Source organism: Mercurialis annua, linkage group LG7 (assembly GCF_937616625.2).
Source record: "Mercurialis annua linkage group LG7, ddMerAnnu1.2, whole genome shotgun sequence".
Taxonomy (NCBI): Eukaryota; Viridiplantae; Streptophyta; class Magnoliopsida; order Malpighiales; family Euphorbiaceae; genus Mercurialis; species Mercurialis annua.
Genome location: NC_065576.1, coordinates 33,259,566 through 33,273,385, shown reverse-complemented (window position 1 = coordinate 33,273,385; position 13,820 = coordinate 33,259,566). Strand labels below are relative to the sequence as shown.

The 13,820-nt window shown below is 32.0% G+C and overlaps 1 protein-coding gene across 1 annotated transcript; it reads right to left on the bottom strand.

The window, feature by feature from the left end:
• Positions 1–5,358: 5,358 nt before the first annotated feature.
• Positions 5,359–9,223, bottom strand: LOC126657686 (glucan endo-1,3-beta-glucosidase 9). Its single transcript, XM_050352421.2, has 2 exons — positions 8,757–9,223; positions 5,359–6,845 (listed from the first exon to the last, which is right to left on the bottom strand). The coding sequence occupies exons 1-2, from the start codon at positions 9,104–9,106 to the stop codon at positions 5,726–5,728; spliced, it is 1,470 nt and encodes a 489-aa protein (XP_050208378.1). The 5' UTR covers positions 9,107–9,223; the 3' UTR covers positions 5,359–5,725.
• Positions 9,224–13,820: the final 4,597 nt, after the last annotated feature.

Below are 13,820 nucleotides of genomic sequence, written 5' to 3'. Positions count from 1 at the left end.
AAATAAAAGAAAGCTGGAATAAAAGACTTCGATTAATGAAAATAAAGACAAGCACAAAAAACACACGAATGTTGAAATCTGAAAACCAAGAAAAGAAGAATGAAGATCAAGAATAACGAGGAATAAACAAGAAACTTAAAATCACAACCAACGAAGATCAAACATAGCAAATCAAATGGAAAATAAGGAGTAATGCGGCAGTAAAGAAGAATCGACCGAGTACTAAACAAAAAAGGTTCAAAACCCTGAAATAAAAAGAATAAAAGTTTCGCGCAAAAAAGAGGGTTTGCCCAATAAGGGCTGGGTTCCACCCCAAAGAAGAATGAAGTTTCTCCCAAGATGAGGGAACACCCAAAGATAAGGGTTCGCCCAGTACAAGGGCTTCACCCACTAATGAAGATTCATATAGTATAAAAGTTTCACCAAATGATGAGGAGTCGCCACATAAATTTTGCCTATAAAAACAATAAAAAAAGACAATAAGTCTCGCCAAGAGAATGAGCTTCGCCAAAGGAAATTGCCAAGGTGGATCTCAACAAAGAAAAAAAAATAAACAATTAAAAGTTCAAAAGGCCGATGGATCGAATCACAAAATTGATTGGAAATGAGAAGACAATTGAAGAAATTTCAAGAACACAAAACAATCAAAACATGAACAACGGAATACCTGTAGATAAGATATCAAAATAAATCTAAAAGATTCGTCAAGAGTTTTGCCAAAAAAAGAGGAGTCGCCAAGGCGAAACTGAAATTAAAAAGGAAAAAGTAAAAATTAAACAAGGCATTAATATCCACACATTAGCTTACTTGCGGGAGGGGGATAATGATGGAAACCAGAATATTATGAGCCGAGTCTTGTGGGATTCGCCCACCGAGACGAATCTCGAGACCAATCTATTTATTTAATACCGAAAATAAAGGAGATTCTAGAAGACCAATCTTCTAGAAGAACAGGAAACACATTCCTATTAGGCATCACTTCCTAAATAGATTTACATGTTAAATTCCTTTTTTATTTGAATTCTAATGCTAAATAGGAATCCATTTCCTATTTAGATTCTATAAGGTATTCTCTCACTACCACTATATAAGGAGTTTGAGGTAATGCCTAAAAAACACACAATCTATACTATAATATAATCTTGAATTCCAAATTAATTTTAACAAGTGGATCGACTACAACTTGCCATGTGGCAATTACTCATTTAAAATTAATTTATTATTTTATTAAAAAATCTAATAATTAATATTTTTTAAGTTATAAAATATGAAAAGTTAAAACTTGCAATAATTAAATTTGTTTCATAACTTATAAATATTAATAGTATATAAAAACTCTTAAGATTTTATAACTTATAAACATGAAAAAAGAAACTCTTCAAATTTCATCGCCATCAAATTTATAAAATTCTATAAGTTTAAATTTATATAACCTTGAACTCCAAATTAATTTTGACAAGTGGATCGACTACAAATTGCCATGTGGCAATTACTCATTTAAAATTAATTTATTATTTTATTAAAAAATTTAATAATTAGTATTTTTTAAGTTATAAAATATGAAAAGTTAAAACTTGCAATAATTAAATTTGTTTCATAACTTATAAATATTAATAGTATAGATAAACTCTTAAGATTTTATAACTTATAAACATGAAAAAAGAAACTCTTCAAATTTCATCGCCATCAAATTTATAAAATTCTATAAGTTTAAATTTAAATTAAATTAAATTAAACTTTTTTATTTTTAATATATAATAATATAAAAATATTTTATTTCTCATAATTTAAAAATACATCCTATTGAATATTACATATTTTAAAATAATATTATAAGAATTAAAAAATTAAATTATGAAAACTAAAATACTTTTATTTCATTATATGCTATAAATATGAATAATTTTAAAACTAAATTTAGTTAATTAAAATTTAGAGTTATAGAATTTTATAATGTGATAGTTATAAAATTTGAAGAGTTTCTATTTATGTTTATAAGTTATAAAATATTAAGAATTTTTTAATATTATTAACATTTATAGGTTATGAAACCAGATGTATTAATTTTTTTTTAACTTTTTATATTTTAAAAAATAAGTTTTGTATAAGATCTAACTTTTCATATTTTTCAATTAATTACATATATAAGTGTATATACATATAAATCCATGCACACATATTTAATTATAAACAAATATGGGTTTTTAGAGTTTTTTATATCTATTTCTTTCTATTTTTTCATACTTGATATTGTCTCATGCAACTTTTTCCCGCAATAAAAGAGTGTTTAATCATTCATAATGAAGTACGCTTGGAGTAAGTATCGTTTATCTTTTTGAAATTGTTTAGTTTATGTGTATGGTTGTTGTTGTTGTTGTATTTTAATTTATTTAGTGACATGTGACCTAACTTGCTAAAGAATTCAAAGAAATGAGGATTGACAGCCATTGGAATATATATATTTTAGACATGAACCATACAATCGTAATTATATGATTTTAATGATAATGCTGATTTTATAAAGTTCATCAAAACAATTTAACACAAAAGATTTTATGTTTTGAATTGAATTGATTTAAGGTTGACAATTATTTTCCATCAAATGTCTTTTTTATTTATTTATATGACATCTCTTTTCTTTATTATATTTAAAAAAAATATGTTAATAAAAATATTGATTGTGAATTTTAAATGTTTAATTATAATATCATTATTTATATGTTATGAAATATGAAATATTTTTGAAATTGAATAAAAGTAATTAAAATTTAATCTTATTAAATTATTTTAAAGAAAATAACAAAAATGTCAAAAAATGGACCACTTTTCCACACGATAACATAGTTTTTGGAATCTTTACATTTGTAACATTCCATGTAAAAATATTTCAGCAGTACCATTATGTTGACACGTGAGCTTGGAATGGTGCACCTGCTGTTGCACTAAGCAACACATTGACCCGCTTGGGTCATTTCCTTTATTTTTTTTGTGTTTTACTAATAAAACAAAACTCTTATAATACTTATATCAATGATTTTTTTTAATAAAACACAAATTTTATTATATCTACTTATTTAATTTTTAAAAAGTTACAAATTTTAATTTAAAATATAAATATATTAAATATATTTAATTTTAAAAATACAAAAATATATAATAATACAATTTTAAAAAATATACTTTTATAAATTATTTATCAAATTTATTGTTGATACATTCCGAATAGAGGTTGATGCATGAATAATATATTTTTCATGTATAAATTATGTATTGACGATGTATCAACTATGTATAAATAATATATAACAATGTATTAAAAATATATCTATTAAAATATTTAAAAAATATATATTATATATAAATTATATATCAACGATATATCTATATAAGTACTTTTAAAAATTGTATCTATCATGTGTAAATTATGTGTCGGCGATAGATACACGTGTCACACCATAATGCTCCCTCCAAGCGTAATCTCTACAAAATCTAATTTCCCTATCACTTTATGTGTCCTCATTTTATTGAGATGATGTTGGTGAAAAATTATCAAATATGTATATGAACAACATATGTAATAAAACTAAAAAAAGACGTATAAAAACAAGAAAAAAAATTCGAACAATCAAATATGTATCAAATATGTGTCGGAGATGTATCAAATATATACCAGAAGTGTATCAAATATGTGTCGGAAATGTATCAAATATGTATCGAAAATGTATCAATTTTCTTTTTCAAATGCCATTTTAATGTATCAATATATATCGGTTAATTCAATTAAATCAATAAAAATAAAAGATAACAATTTAAAATTTTATTAATTAAACTCTAATTTACTACATCTAATTCACTTTCTCGATTTGATATTTTTTATATTAAAATGTATATGTCATGTATAAAATATGTATCGTAAATGTATAAACATATAAATAGATTGACCGAATTAGTCGATTGATTCAATTGAATCGTTAAAACTAAAAGATAAAAAAAGAGTTTCGTTAATTCGCTTAATTAAACTCCAATTTTACTACATATAATTAATTTACCTACGCTCCATTTAACTATTTATATTTTAAAATAAAATATTAATAATTATGATATGAATGTAAGAGAAATAGATGGAGTATATAAACAAACAGAGCTATTACTATTTTTAATGAAAAAAAAAAGAAAAATAATTTGCTTTAAAAAGGTATGTTCATATAACCCTCATTCATTAACTTTGTAAGTTTAAATCTTGCCCTGTCCTCCTTACCCTTTCTCTCTCTATCTTAATGTCAAATTCTAAAGAGAATTTCAGTCCAAGACCCACACAAACTTATTAAACTATAATCTTATATCTTCCAGTTAATAAAATGGTGAAACCAACAAACTTTTAATTTTAATGCTAGCATTCAGACTTTTCAGCAAAAAATTCTCTTCCAATAAAGTGACAAAAAGAGAAAGTTGGTTTCTCTCCAGAAACCAAAACCCTACTAATATTGATATGTAATTCCATTATTTCAATTGGATTCCCTCTAAAATAAACTATCATAATCTCGCCAGAAATATATTTTGATTTTTGAGAAAATAATCAGTTAATAAATGACTAAAGAGAAATGATAGCTTAAGAGGAAAACCTAGATGATGAGCTTTCAGAGACCCAACGAGTAAAGGGAGACTACTGAGTTGGTTGGACAAGTGTCAGCTTGTGGAAGATGGCAGTAAATGAAAACAAAATGGCTTTTGTGGTATTAATTGATATAATCATGTTGACAAAGAAATAACTCTAGTTAAGATGGTAATTGGTGAAAAAGAATTATAATTTATGACTTTTTTTGTTATTTTCTCATTATTTTATTGTTTTGGTTATGAAATTTAATGAATTTTATTTAAAATTTAATGAAATTTCCTTAAAGTTTATGAGCAATTCTAATTTACGTTTAAAAGGTATGAAATGTGACGAATTTTTATTAATGTATTAAATATATGAAATTTGAAGAATTTTTATTATATTTAAAACTTATGAAATTTATCAAGTTTACAAATTATGATATAGAGAATTTTTTTTAAATTATTAAAATCACCTGCGCAACGCGCGGGCATCGACCTGATTTACAATAAATATAAATATTCTCCCTTAAGCCTAAACTGACTTAAGCATCGGAGAGCGAATCGGAAAAACCGTCTGATTGGCCATCTACATTGTTTTAAAGGATTAACGCCGTCGAGTCCATCACTAACTATTAACTTACCATTCATCAAAAAAAAAAAACTATTAACTTACCAGTAAGTAATTTCAAAAAAACAAAAAAAAACTTACCAGTAAGACAATGTTTATAGCATTGCTGCTTGGTTATACAAACCGAAACAAACTGAACCAACTGAAAAAGCAGTTCTTTTGAGTTCGATTTGAAACATTTTAAATCCAATATAAATTCAATTTGGTACAGTTACAGTTGCACAAAATGCACACCCTACATGGCAGTTTAATTTCACATGATGATGACAAGTACAACCAAAGAAACGAGCCTATGTTAGTAGCCTCTTTAGAGAAATGAATTAGCTCATCTTCTCATGTTATATTACAACTAGTAGAATAGCTAAAAGCTGCCAAAAGTTACAAAATTTTGACATTCTTCATCCAAACAAACTAAGAAGCTCATGCTCAGAAAAGAATTTGAATGCACTACTGCAGACGAGCCGAACGAAGAGAAGCAAACCATAAGGCTGAAATATGTACCTAATAAGTGAAATTCAGTAAGAAGTATGCATTTACCATTAACAATACCATCCATTGTAACTGATTGGTCCCGAGTAAGAACCCTGCATCGGAAGCTTTAATTTCAATAGAAAATCTACACCTTCCAACTGATGGATTAACGGTCGTTATCAATCCCAATCCTCCAAAATCACAGCTCTCTTTTCTTTGGTCGTGCTGTTGATAATAGCTATTAAACGCGTAAGATATATTTCCAGGCCAGCTGATATTGAAACAGGATCCACCAGGCGAGAGCGCGGTGCAATCAGCAACTGAGCAGGCATCCATTGCGCTTGCAGTTGCATTGGACAAGTCTAGGTTATTGTTTACAACACACCACCTGGAAGGAAGATATTCAACATTTTGGGCATTCATGAGGTTCCTGATCTTTGAACCCACTCCAAAATCAAGATGGTATTTGGCTTGTCCATCGAAAGTAAATAATCCCCAGTGTCTCTCAAAATTTCCTATGGCTATGCTCCTCTGATCCTCATCTAAAAGGCTAAATATGTACGTCTCTGCCGGTGGATTCCGAGGTCTCAGCGGAGTTCCTGATTTACTGTGAAGATGGTCCATCAGGCTTTTGACAAAGGTTTCTGCTATGGCTGAAGTGGCATTGGCTGCTCCATCCGTAGGCCACCCAATCTTCGAAATAATTATATCCGTATCAGGAAATCCAACAGTTGATAATGCATTAGCCAGAATATCATAGTTTAAGTCGAAGCTGTTTTTGTAAGTTCTATGGCCATCATTTTGTGGACGTGCATGTTCTTTGAAAAGAGAAAAATCAAGAGAAATGTTCTTGTTTTGATAGAAAGTAATAAACGGGGAAATGGTCACGAAGAAAGGCGAGTTGTACTTTCTGAGAAATGTGAGGAGATCAATCATGGTTTTATTAACGTCAGGCCTGAAGTGGCCTTCGGAGGGAAGGCTGGATTCTGATAGGAAGGCATCAAAACTGCATGGAACCACAACTTTAACTTGACCGGCCAAGTTTGCTTTCGCTAAAGCTGTTTGGATGTTGATTGCGGCGCCAATGACAAAGGGATGGAACTGCTCACCATAACTTTGGTGAAACGGCTCATCTCCAACAGCAACATACCTATGAAATGGTCCAGTTCAAAGTAGATTGAAATCAATTAACAGAGTCACAGACAACTACTACAGCAGCTGTATTGCTTTTATGATGGTCTAGACAGTTAAATCTCTAGCAATTCTTAGCTTACCATACCAGCTAAATGCTGCATAAATAAATAAACAAATATTAATAACAAAAATGAAAGCATTTGTAAAAGAAACATCAGCCTAGAGATTATAATTTGTCCCCATTTTTGAACCTGATTACCATAACTTATGTCCTAAGCTAATGCTGAATGGAAACTTCTTCAGACTTGCATTTCGGCATTTCGTCTCCGTAATCTCCAAAACTCTATATTTACAACCTATTCTTATTTAACAAAAAAACATGATATTTTGTCATTTTCTGTTTCTTTATTTTTCATTTTTGTTTCCGTGTTATAGGTCCTAAGCTGTGAGGCACAGTAACATATATGACGACACTGGTTGAGTTAATACAGAACAGAAACATCGGATGCAATGCAGCAAGGATCTGTGTCACCGATGCAGATTACTCTATTTTTTGATGTTCATTCAGTTGATAATAGAGTTTAATTATTTCAATACCACAAGGTATATTAAGTAATAAAAAACATTTAAGAAATAGAAGGAAGCATATTGATTTGCAACATCATGTATGATGCATGCTAACTATTAAAATATCTTGTTTCTCCATAAAAATAAACCACTGTACTACCCCTGAATTAGAACAAAAAGTTTCCTATAAAACATCAGATCTTATGCACATACATGGGCTGGAAGGGAAGTCCCAACTTCATTCACATACTCATCAGTGAATCATAACCACATTTTCATTATGGACTTCTAAATTTTCTTGTAATTTAATCAACAACAATTTTTGCATTCAACCCACAAAATGCTTGTAGTGCGAGTTATTTTCTATTGTAGTTTTAAAGCTCTACCATTTGCACTAGTTCTTAAACCTGAACTCTTGCTTTCACTACTATTTTGAACAAAAACCTCCTGACACTAAACAACACAACAGAAGAAAATGGTAAAAACTAGACTTGGATTACACAGTTTCCAAGCATGTTCAAGCAAAATACATCATCCATATCAGAAAAGAAACAAGTTGTCGAGCGAGCTCAGGCACGCTTACAGGACCAATTATGAAACATGTTACATAATGATTAATGTGAACCCAGCAAAAACCATAACAAAGGTGGAGTAGATATGCAAAGCTCAACCACACATAGAAGAATCCTTTTAAAATGATTGCATAGCCATGATCTTCAAATGAAATAAATAAGTTAGTTTTGGTTCTTTTTAACATCAATGTATAAGTTTAAGAAATTTAGTGAGCTATGGGAAGCTTAACCGGACTTTTTTTCCACAAAAGCTTTCAATTTCACTATCTAAATTGAAACTTCAATACAGAATTCATGCAATATTATGCTGAATATATGCCTTTCTAAATAAAGATCGCAGTTTTTCGATATCTAATAAGGAAACAAAAGGCTACATAATTGCAAACTAGGTAGCACAGAGGATACGGGACACTTGGATACGTGTTAATTTTAAGGTTTCCAATTAAATTGAAGTTCCGTGTCGAAAACGCCAAATGTCCGAAGTGCCTGTGCTACATAGATTGCAAATACAATACATTCTAATTTCTAAGCAATGCAGGAAATGTGGGTAAGTTAATATAAATCATGTGTTATTCTTAATCAGATGCTACAAAGTTTGCTAAGTTAATAGACCCATTCAACCTCACCCTAAAAAGAAGCTATAGAAAATATTATTGGGTCATTCGAATTAAACTAATTAACAAGAAACATAATGAACTTAGTATCTTACAAAGTGATTAATTTAACAAATAATATATAAATTTATCAAAGACCCACTTAATATAAACACATAAAAACCAAGAACTTACTGAATACGAACTCCAGAGTTACTCCCAATACTGAAGTATCGAGTGACATTGTCGTGAACCCAACTGACAGCAGCTTTCTTGGAAGTGTTCAAGGTTCTAAGCATGGAGTTAGGAATGCCGACAGTGACACCAATCTTAGACCCGGACAGAGCTTCAAGAACAAGTGGGTCAGCATCAAACAGCTTCACTTTTGAGATGTTGTTTGATTTCAAAAGCTCTACTACCTTCGGCGGCGGAAGTGGATGCGACGCCGTAGTCCCCCAGTTGACGCCGATGCTACTGGCCTTGCAGAATAAGACGGTGGTGGTGATGGCGGAGAAGAAGAGGAAATGGAGGCAGTTATTGGGCATTTTGGCATTTGGGTTTGGAGAATGTGATTATGCAAAGCGGGACCGATCAAGCAGAGGATATATAGACATTGGAGACTGATAATGAAAACTTAAAAGTTAAAAGCTCTCAACTGACACATTCACTATAAATGAATTTGGGAATAGTAGGAATTTTTGTTTTCTTTTTATTTTTTGTTTAAGGAATAATTACTGTTAACTCCATGAGTTTACATTCGAACTGCTGTTTTTCCCATCAAGTTTAAATAATTACTATGTACCCTTTAATTTTACGTTAATATGACTAAAACCCGAAGGGAATAGTTATATTTCAAAATTTATGACAAAATAGTAATTTGGCTATAAATTTATGAGAGTAATAATATAATATAATTTAATAGGGGCAAAGCAACTTTTAAAAATACAAATATGACTAACCCTAAAAAATTACTCAGTTCGGTCCATAGGCTAGAAGGAAAATCAAGGACGACTTAGACCATTCCTAAATTAGGTTACAAGTAACTGTATCCCGAACCAAAACAACTAACTTCACTACCGTCACATTAGCTCCGGGGACCATAAAAGAAGAAGGTTTAAGGGTACGTGAGGTACGTATATAAACCACCTTATCTCTAAATCGTAAGATACTCTCTTCTTCTTCTTTTTTATCTCATTTTACACTTACCTTTGTTTTCTCTCTTCTTTCTTTTACCAAATATAATTACTTGATCGTCGAAATGAATGTCCATAACCTTCCTTCTAGCGTTTTTTCTGACCATCGTTCTCTGTTTTCAAGTTCTTAGGTTGGAGCAAATCAATCTCGGCGTTTGGTGACTTATCACTTGGCCTTTAGGGGATCTTTTCTTTTTCTTGATCACTAAAACTACAAAAACTAGCAAAGGGATAAGGGTTATTTTTAAAGGGTTTGTCGGGATGGATTGAAGACTCACTGTTGTAACACCATTAAATGACAACAGTTTGATTCCACCAACAACCATTAAAGTTAGTAGTAGCTTGGCTACAGGAAGCGGTGTAACTGCACCTCACACATATGGACTCTCACGTTATCCAACAAGACGACCGCTAGTTAGACCGCCACAATATTTTGTCGGGCCATTGTTGGTACAAACCTATAATACCCCGAAAGTTCAAGTGTCGTAGTGCGCTACATGTCTTATAAGGAGGGACCGAATTGCAAAAATATAGAATTAATTGTATTAAAAGAATATATATTATCCGAGTAGGACGTTTATGATTATCGATTTATCTGAACAAATTTAGATATCGGTGTGAGCGGAGCAGGGTTCGGGGGCCGCTCGCCCAAGGCTTATGGCTGAATTCTCGATTTGGAAATGGTTTGAAAAATGGAGTCTACACCTAGTTCAACTAGGAAATGCCTTTTAATCGACTAGGTAACCTTACTCGCTTATGGGTAGTATTACCGTGCATCAGATTAAAGACTAGGGTTCTTGGACCTCCCCGAGACTCTTATGCTTGGCTTATCTATAACCGGCTTTATTTACTAGACATACTAGTTTTAATCTCATCTCAACAGTATATGTAGTTCATGGGATATGAAAGCTGTAAATAAACAAGTATGAAAGCGTGTAAACAGGTTTGACCCGCATATGACTCGATCTGGACTGCCATTTGAGGCAAGTAGCACGTACTCCTAAACATACATCTAACCTTAGAGGTTTCTAGTATGTATCATAAGTCTGGCTGGTCTGAGTATTTTACATGCAAAAAGCTTAAACCGGATGTAAGCGTTTGATTGATTCATTTTATTAGGCGATCTTGAAAAACCTATACAACTGTTACTGTTTTTTCGTATTAGTCCTAAGATGTTTAAGTGTCTGGCTGGAATTGCATTATTTAACTAATTTTATGTGATTAGTTCTTTAACCGCTTAATATTTGATTTGGTATGGTTTTGAAAAGCGGTAAACATTTCAAACGGGCCCATGTACAGTTGATATACATGTAAGATTAGAGGTACTTTTAAACCTCGTTGACTTTTTTAGTGTCTGTCACTCGCGCGGGTTTTACCATCGGTGTGGTTAGAATAAGTTCTCGGCAGATCACTGATAGGAGTATTTTACTCCTATATTTAGGGTCGATTTTAGTCGATTTTCATTATGTGTAGTATTGTTTTTATACATTATTTGGCGTTTTTACGTTTAATAGTGTTTGTTAGTGTTTCAGTGGAAATTAGGTGAAAATCGACTATTTGGGGCAAAATTATGGTGGATTGCGTGTACGAGTAAAAAGCGTAGCTTGCGGACGAAGGAATTGAAGTTCACGAACGAGATTAAGGAAAAAAGGATTGTTCCGTTCGAAAAAGATGAGTCCCGAACGGAAAACATGCAGAGTGAGCATGAGTCCCGAACGGAAAAGCCTTGTCCCGTTCGGGACTCAAGAAGGAATCTGATATCAAAAGCTTTCGGCCAACAAGTTTTTCGAACGTGAATGGTTTGTTCCGTTCGGGAAAGAAGAAAATTAGGCATGTCACGAACGGAACCAAGGGCTTCCCGAACGGGACAAGAGTAAAACACGCATGCTTCAGGATTTGATTTGGAGTGAAATTCCTTCTCCAAATACAATTACAATTCCTATTACAAATTGATTTGTAATACGAATTAGAAGACTCCGGAACTTCTCCTACTATATAAAGACCTTGTACTAGACTCAATTTAAGACGTAGAATAATTTAGACTATTTTAGTTTTATTTTCATTCTCCTAAAATAGCGTTTTAGCTTCTATTTCTCAGCAGTTTATAAGTAGTTTATTATTAGTTTCTGCAAAGAACGATTGTGAAGATTTCAAGTTTAATCTAGACGATTCTTCCGAAATTGACAACTCCGGTATTTATTGTTCTAATTATGTTTAATTCTTCATCTTCTTCTTTGTTTAATTTAAGCTTAAGCATGTGTAACTAAATCCTTTGTTCGGGGATTGATATGAACACTTAGACTAGTTTTCGAATTGGATTAGGATTTATTAAGTGAATAAAATTGTGTTTTAATTACTAAGATTAATGCTTGAATTAATTTGATCACTTAGTTCATGATTTTGTGTTTAATTAACTAATTGAGAGATTGTTAATTAAATAGACATAGGTAATTAAAAACTTAGAGGAAAACACCGTGAGAGCGGGTTGGAATTTAGGTAGTCGTTGAGTTTGCTTCATAATTACAATTTAGTTATTTAATTCAGTTTTAATATTGTGAGAGCAAGTTAATAATTGATTAGTTAATTAGGTTGTGATTTTATTTGAATCTTTGAGGCTTGAGAGAGCGGGATTCGGTGCATTAGAATAGCTCGATTCACAATAAAATCACTAGATAAATTTTGATCCATTCTTCTACTAGTTTATTTGGAATTATCAATTCTTGAGCTTTTTACCATTATTGTTTAAACTTCGATTTATTTGTTTAAATTCAGATTTTTAGTCTAATTACTTGAGTTAATTCACTTTAGATTATAATTAGTTCACACAAATCCATTTATTTTCCTACTAGCCAATTAAAAGAATATTAGAAATTAGTTGTTTAGTTCATTGTTCCTTGTGGGATCGATACTTGGTCTTCCAAGTTATATTACTTGCGCGATATCGTACACTTGCGATTATTTGCCAACAATCACAAGAGTTGTACATCTCGTCAATCCGGTTTTATTGGTTTGATCCAGGGTTGATTCCGAGTTTGGGTATGCCCGGAATCGGCTCTGGAAGTTGCAGGTTTGCTGGGCCTCGGTCTCGTTGGCCCGGTTTATACACTATATTACATTATTGGACTTATGAGTCCGTTTTACATCGGGTCTGGCCCATTATATTGCAGAATAGTAAATACACTTAATTCTCAATGTTTGGGTTCAAACCGGGCCTGAATAGGAATCTGTATGAGTCCGAAAACGCGTCTGGAAGTTTGGATTGAATCTGGGAAGATCTGGGAGCAAATTTGGAAAGCTGATGAACGAAGAACACGGCGCGGGTGTGACTGCTGTCGCTGGCAAAATGGAGCGGCGGCGCCGGTTACAAGGACAGCAACAGTTCCGGAGTTTCGTTTCTTTGGTCTATTCTCACTCGTTTTAGCTCCGTTTTTCGTGCAAAAATAGTTAAAACCGCATTAATTGAACAAGGAATTCAAATATGGCATTTATAGAGTGCTTAAAGCTGATTTAAACAAAAAGTTATAGATTTCCAGCAACTATTTTTAAGTATTTTTCATGGCAAAAAAAACGAGCGAAAGATCACTTTACACCACGAACTTGGCGCAAAGTATCAAAAACGTCCAAATTAGCAAAACCGTATCACTTTTACCCTGAACTTGGCAAAACCGGTTCAATGCACCCCTATGCTGATTTGTCACTTAATAGGAGAGTGAGATTCTAAATTTAAAATAACTAACCCTAATTAACTTAATTTAATTAAATATTTAATCTAATTAATCTAAAACCCATCTTCTTCTACCTCCATCACCACTATCCCTCCACCTCCATCAACCACCATCAAAAACTCATCAACCACCGTCAGAACTCATCAATAACCGCCCAAAACACCACCGCCCGAACCCATTTGACTGAGACGAGATTTGAGCCGTCTCTCATCTGAGGGACGAACTCAGTTCGCCTCTCAGATGAGAGACAAACAAATCTCGTCTCTCAGATGAGAGACGAACAAATCTCGTCTCACATCTGAGAGACGAAATCTGAGTCGTCTCTCAGAGAAGAGACGAAC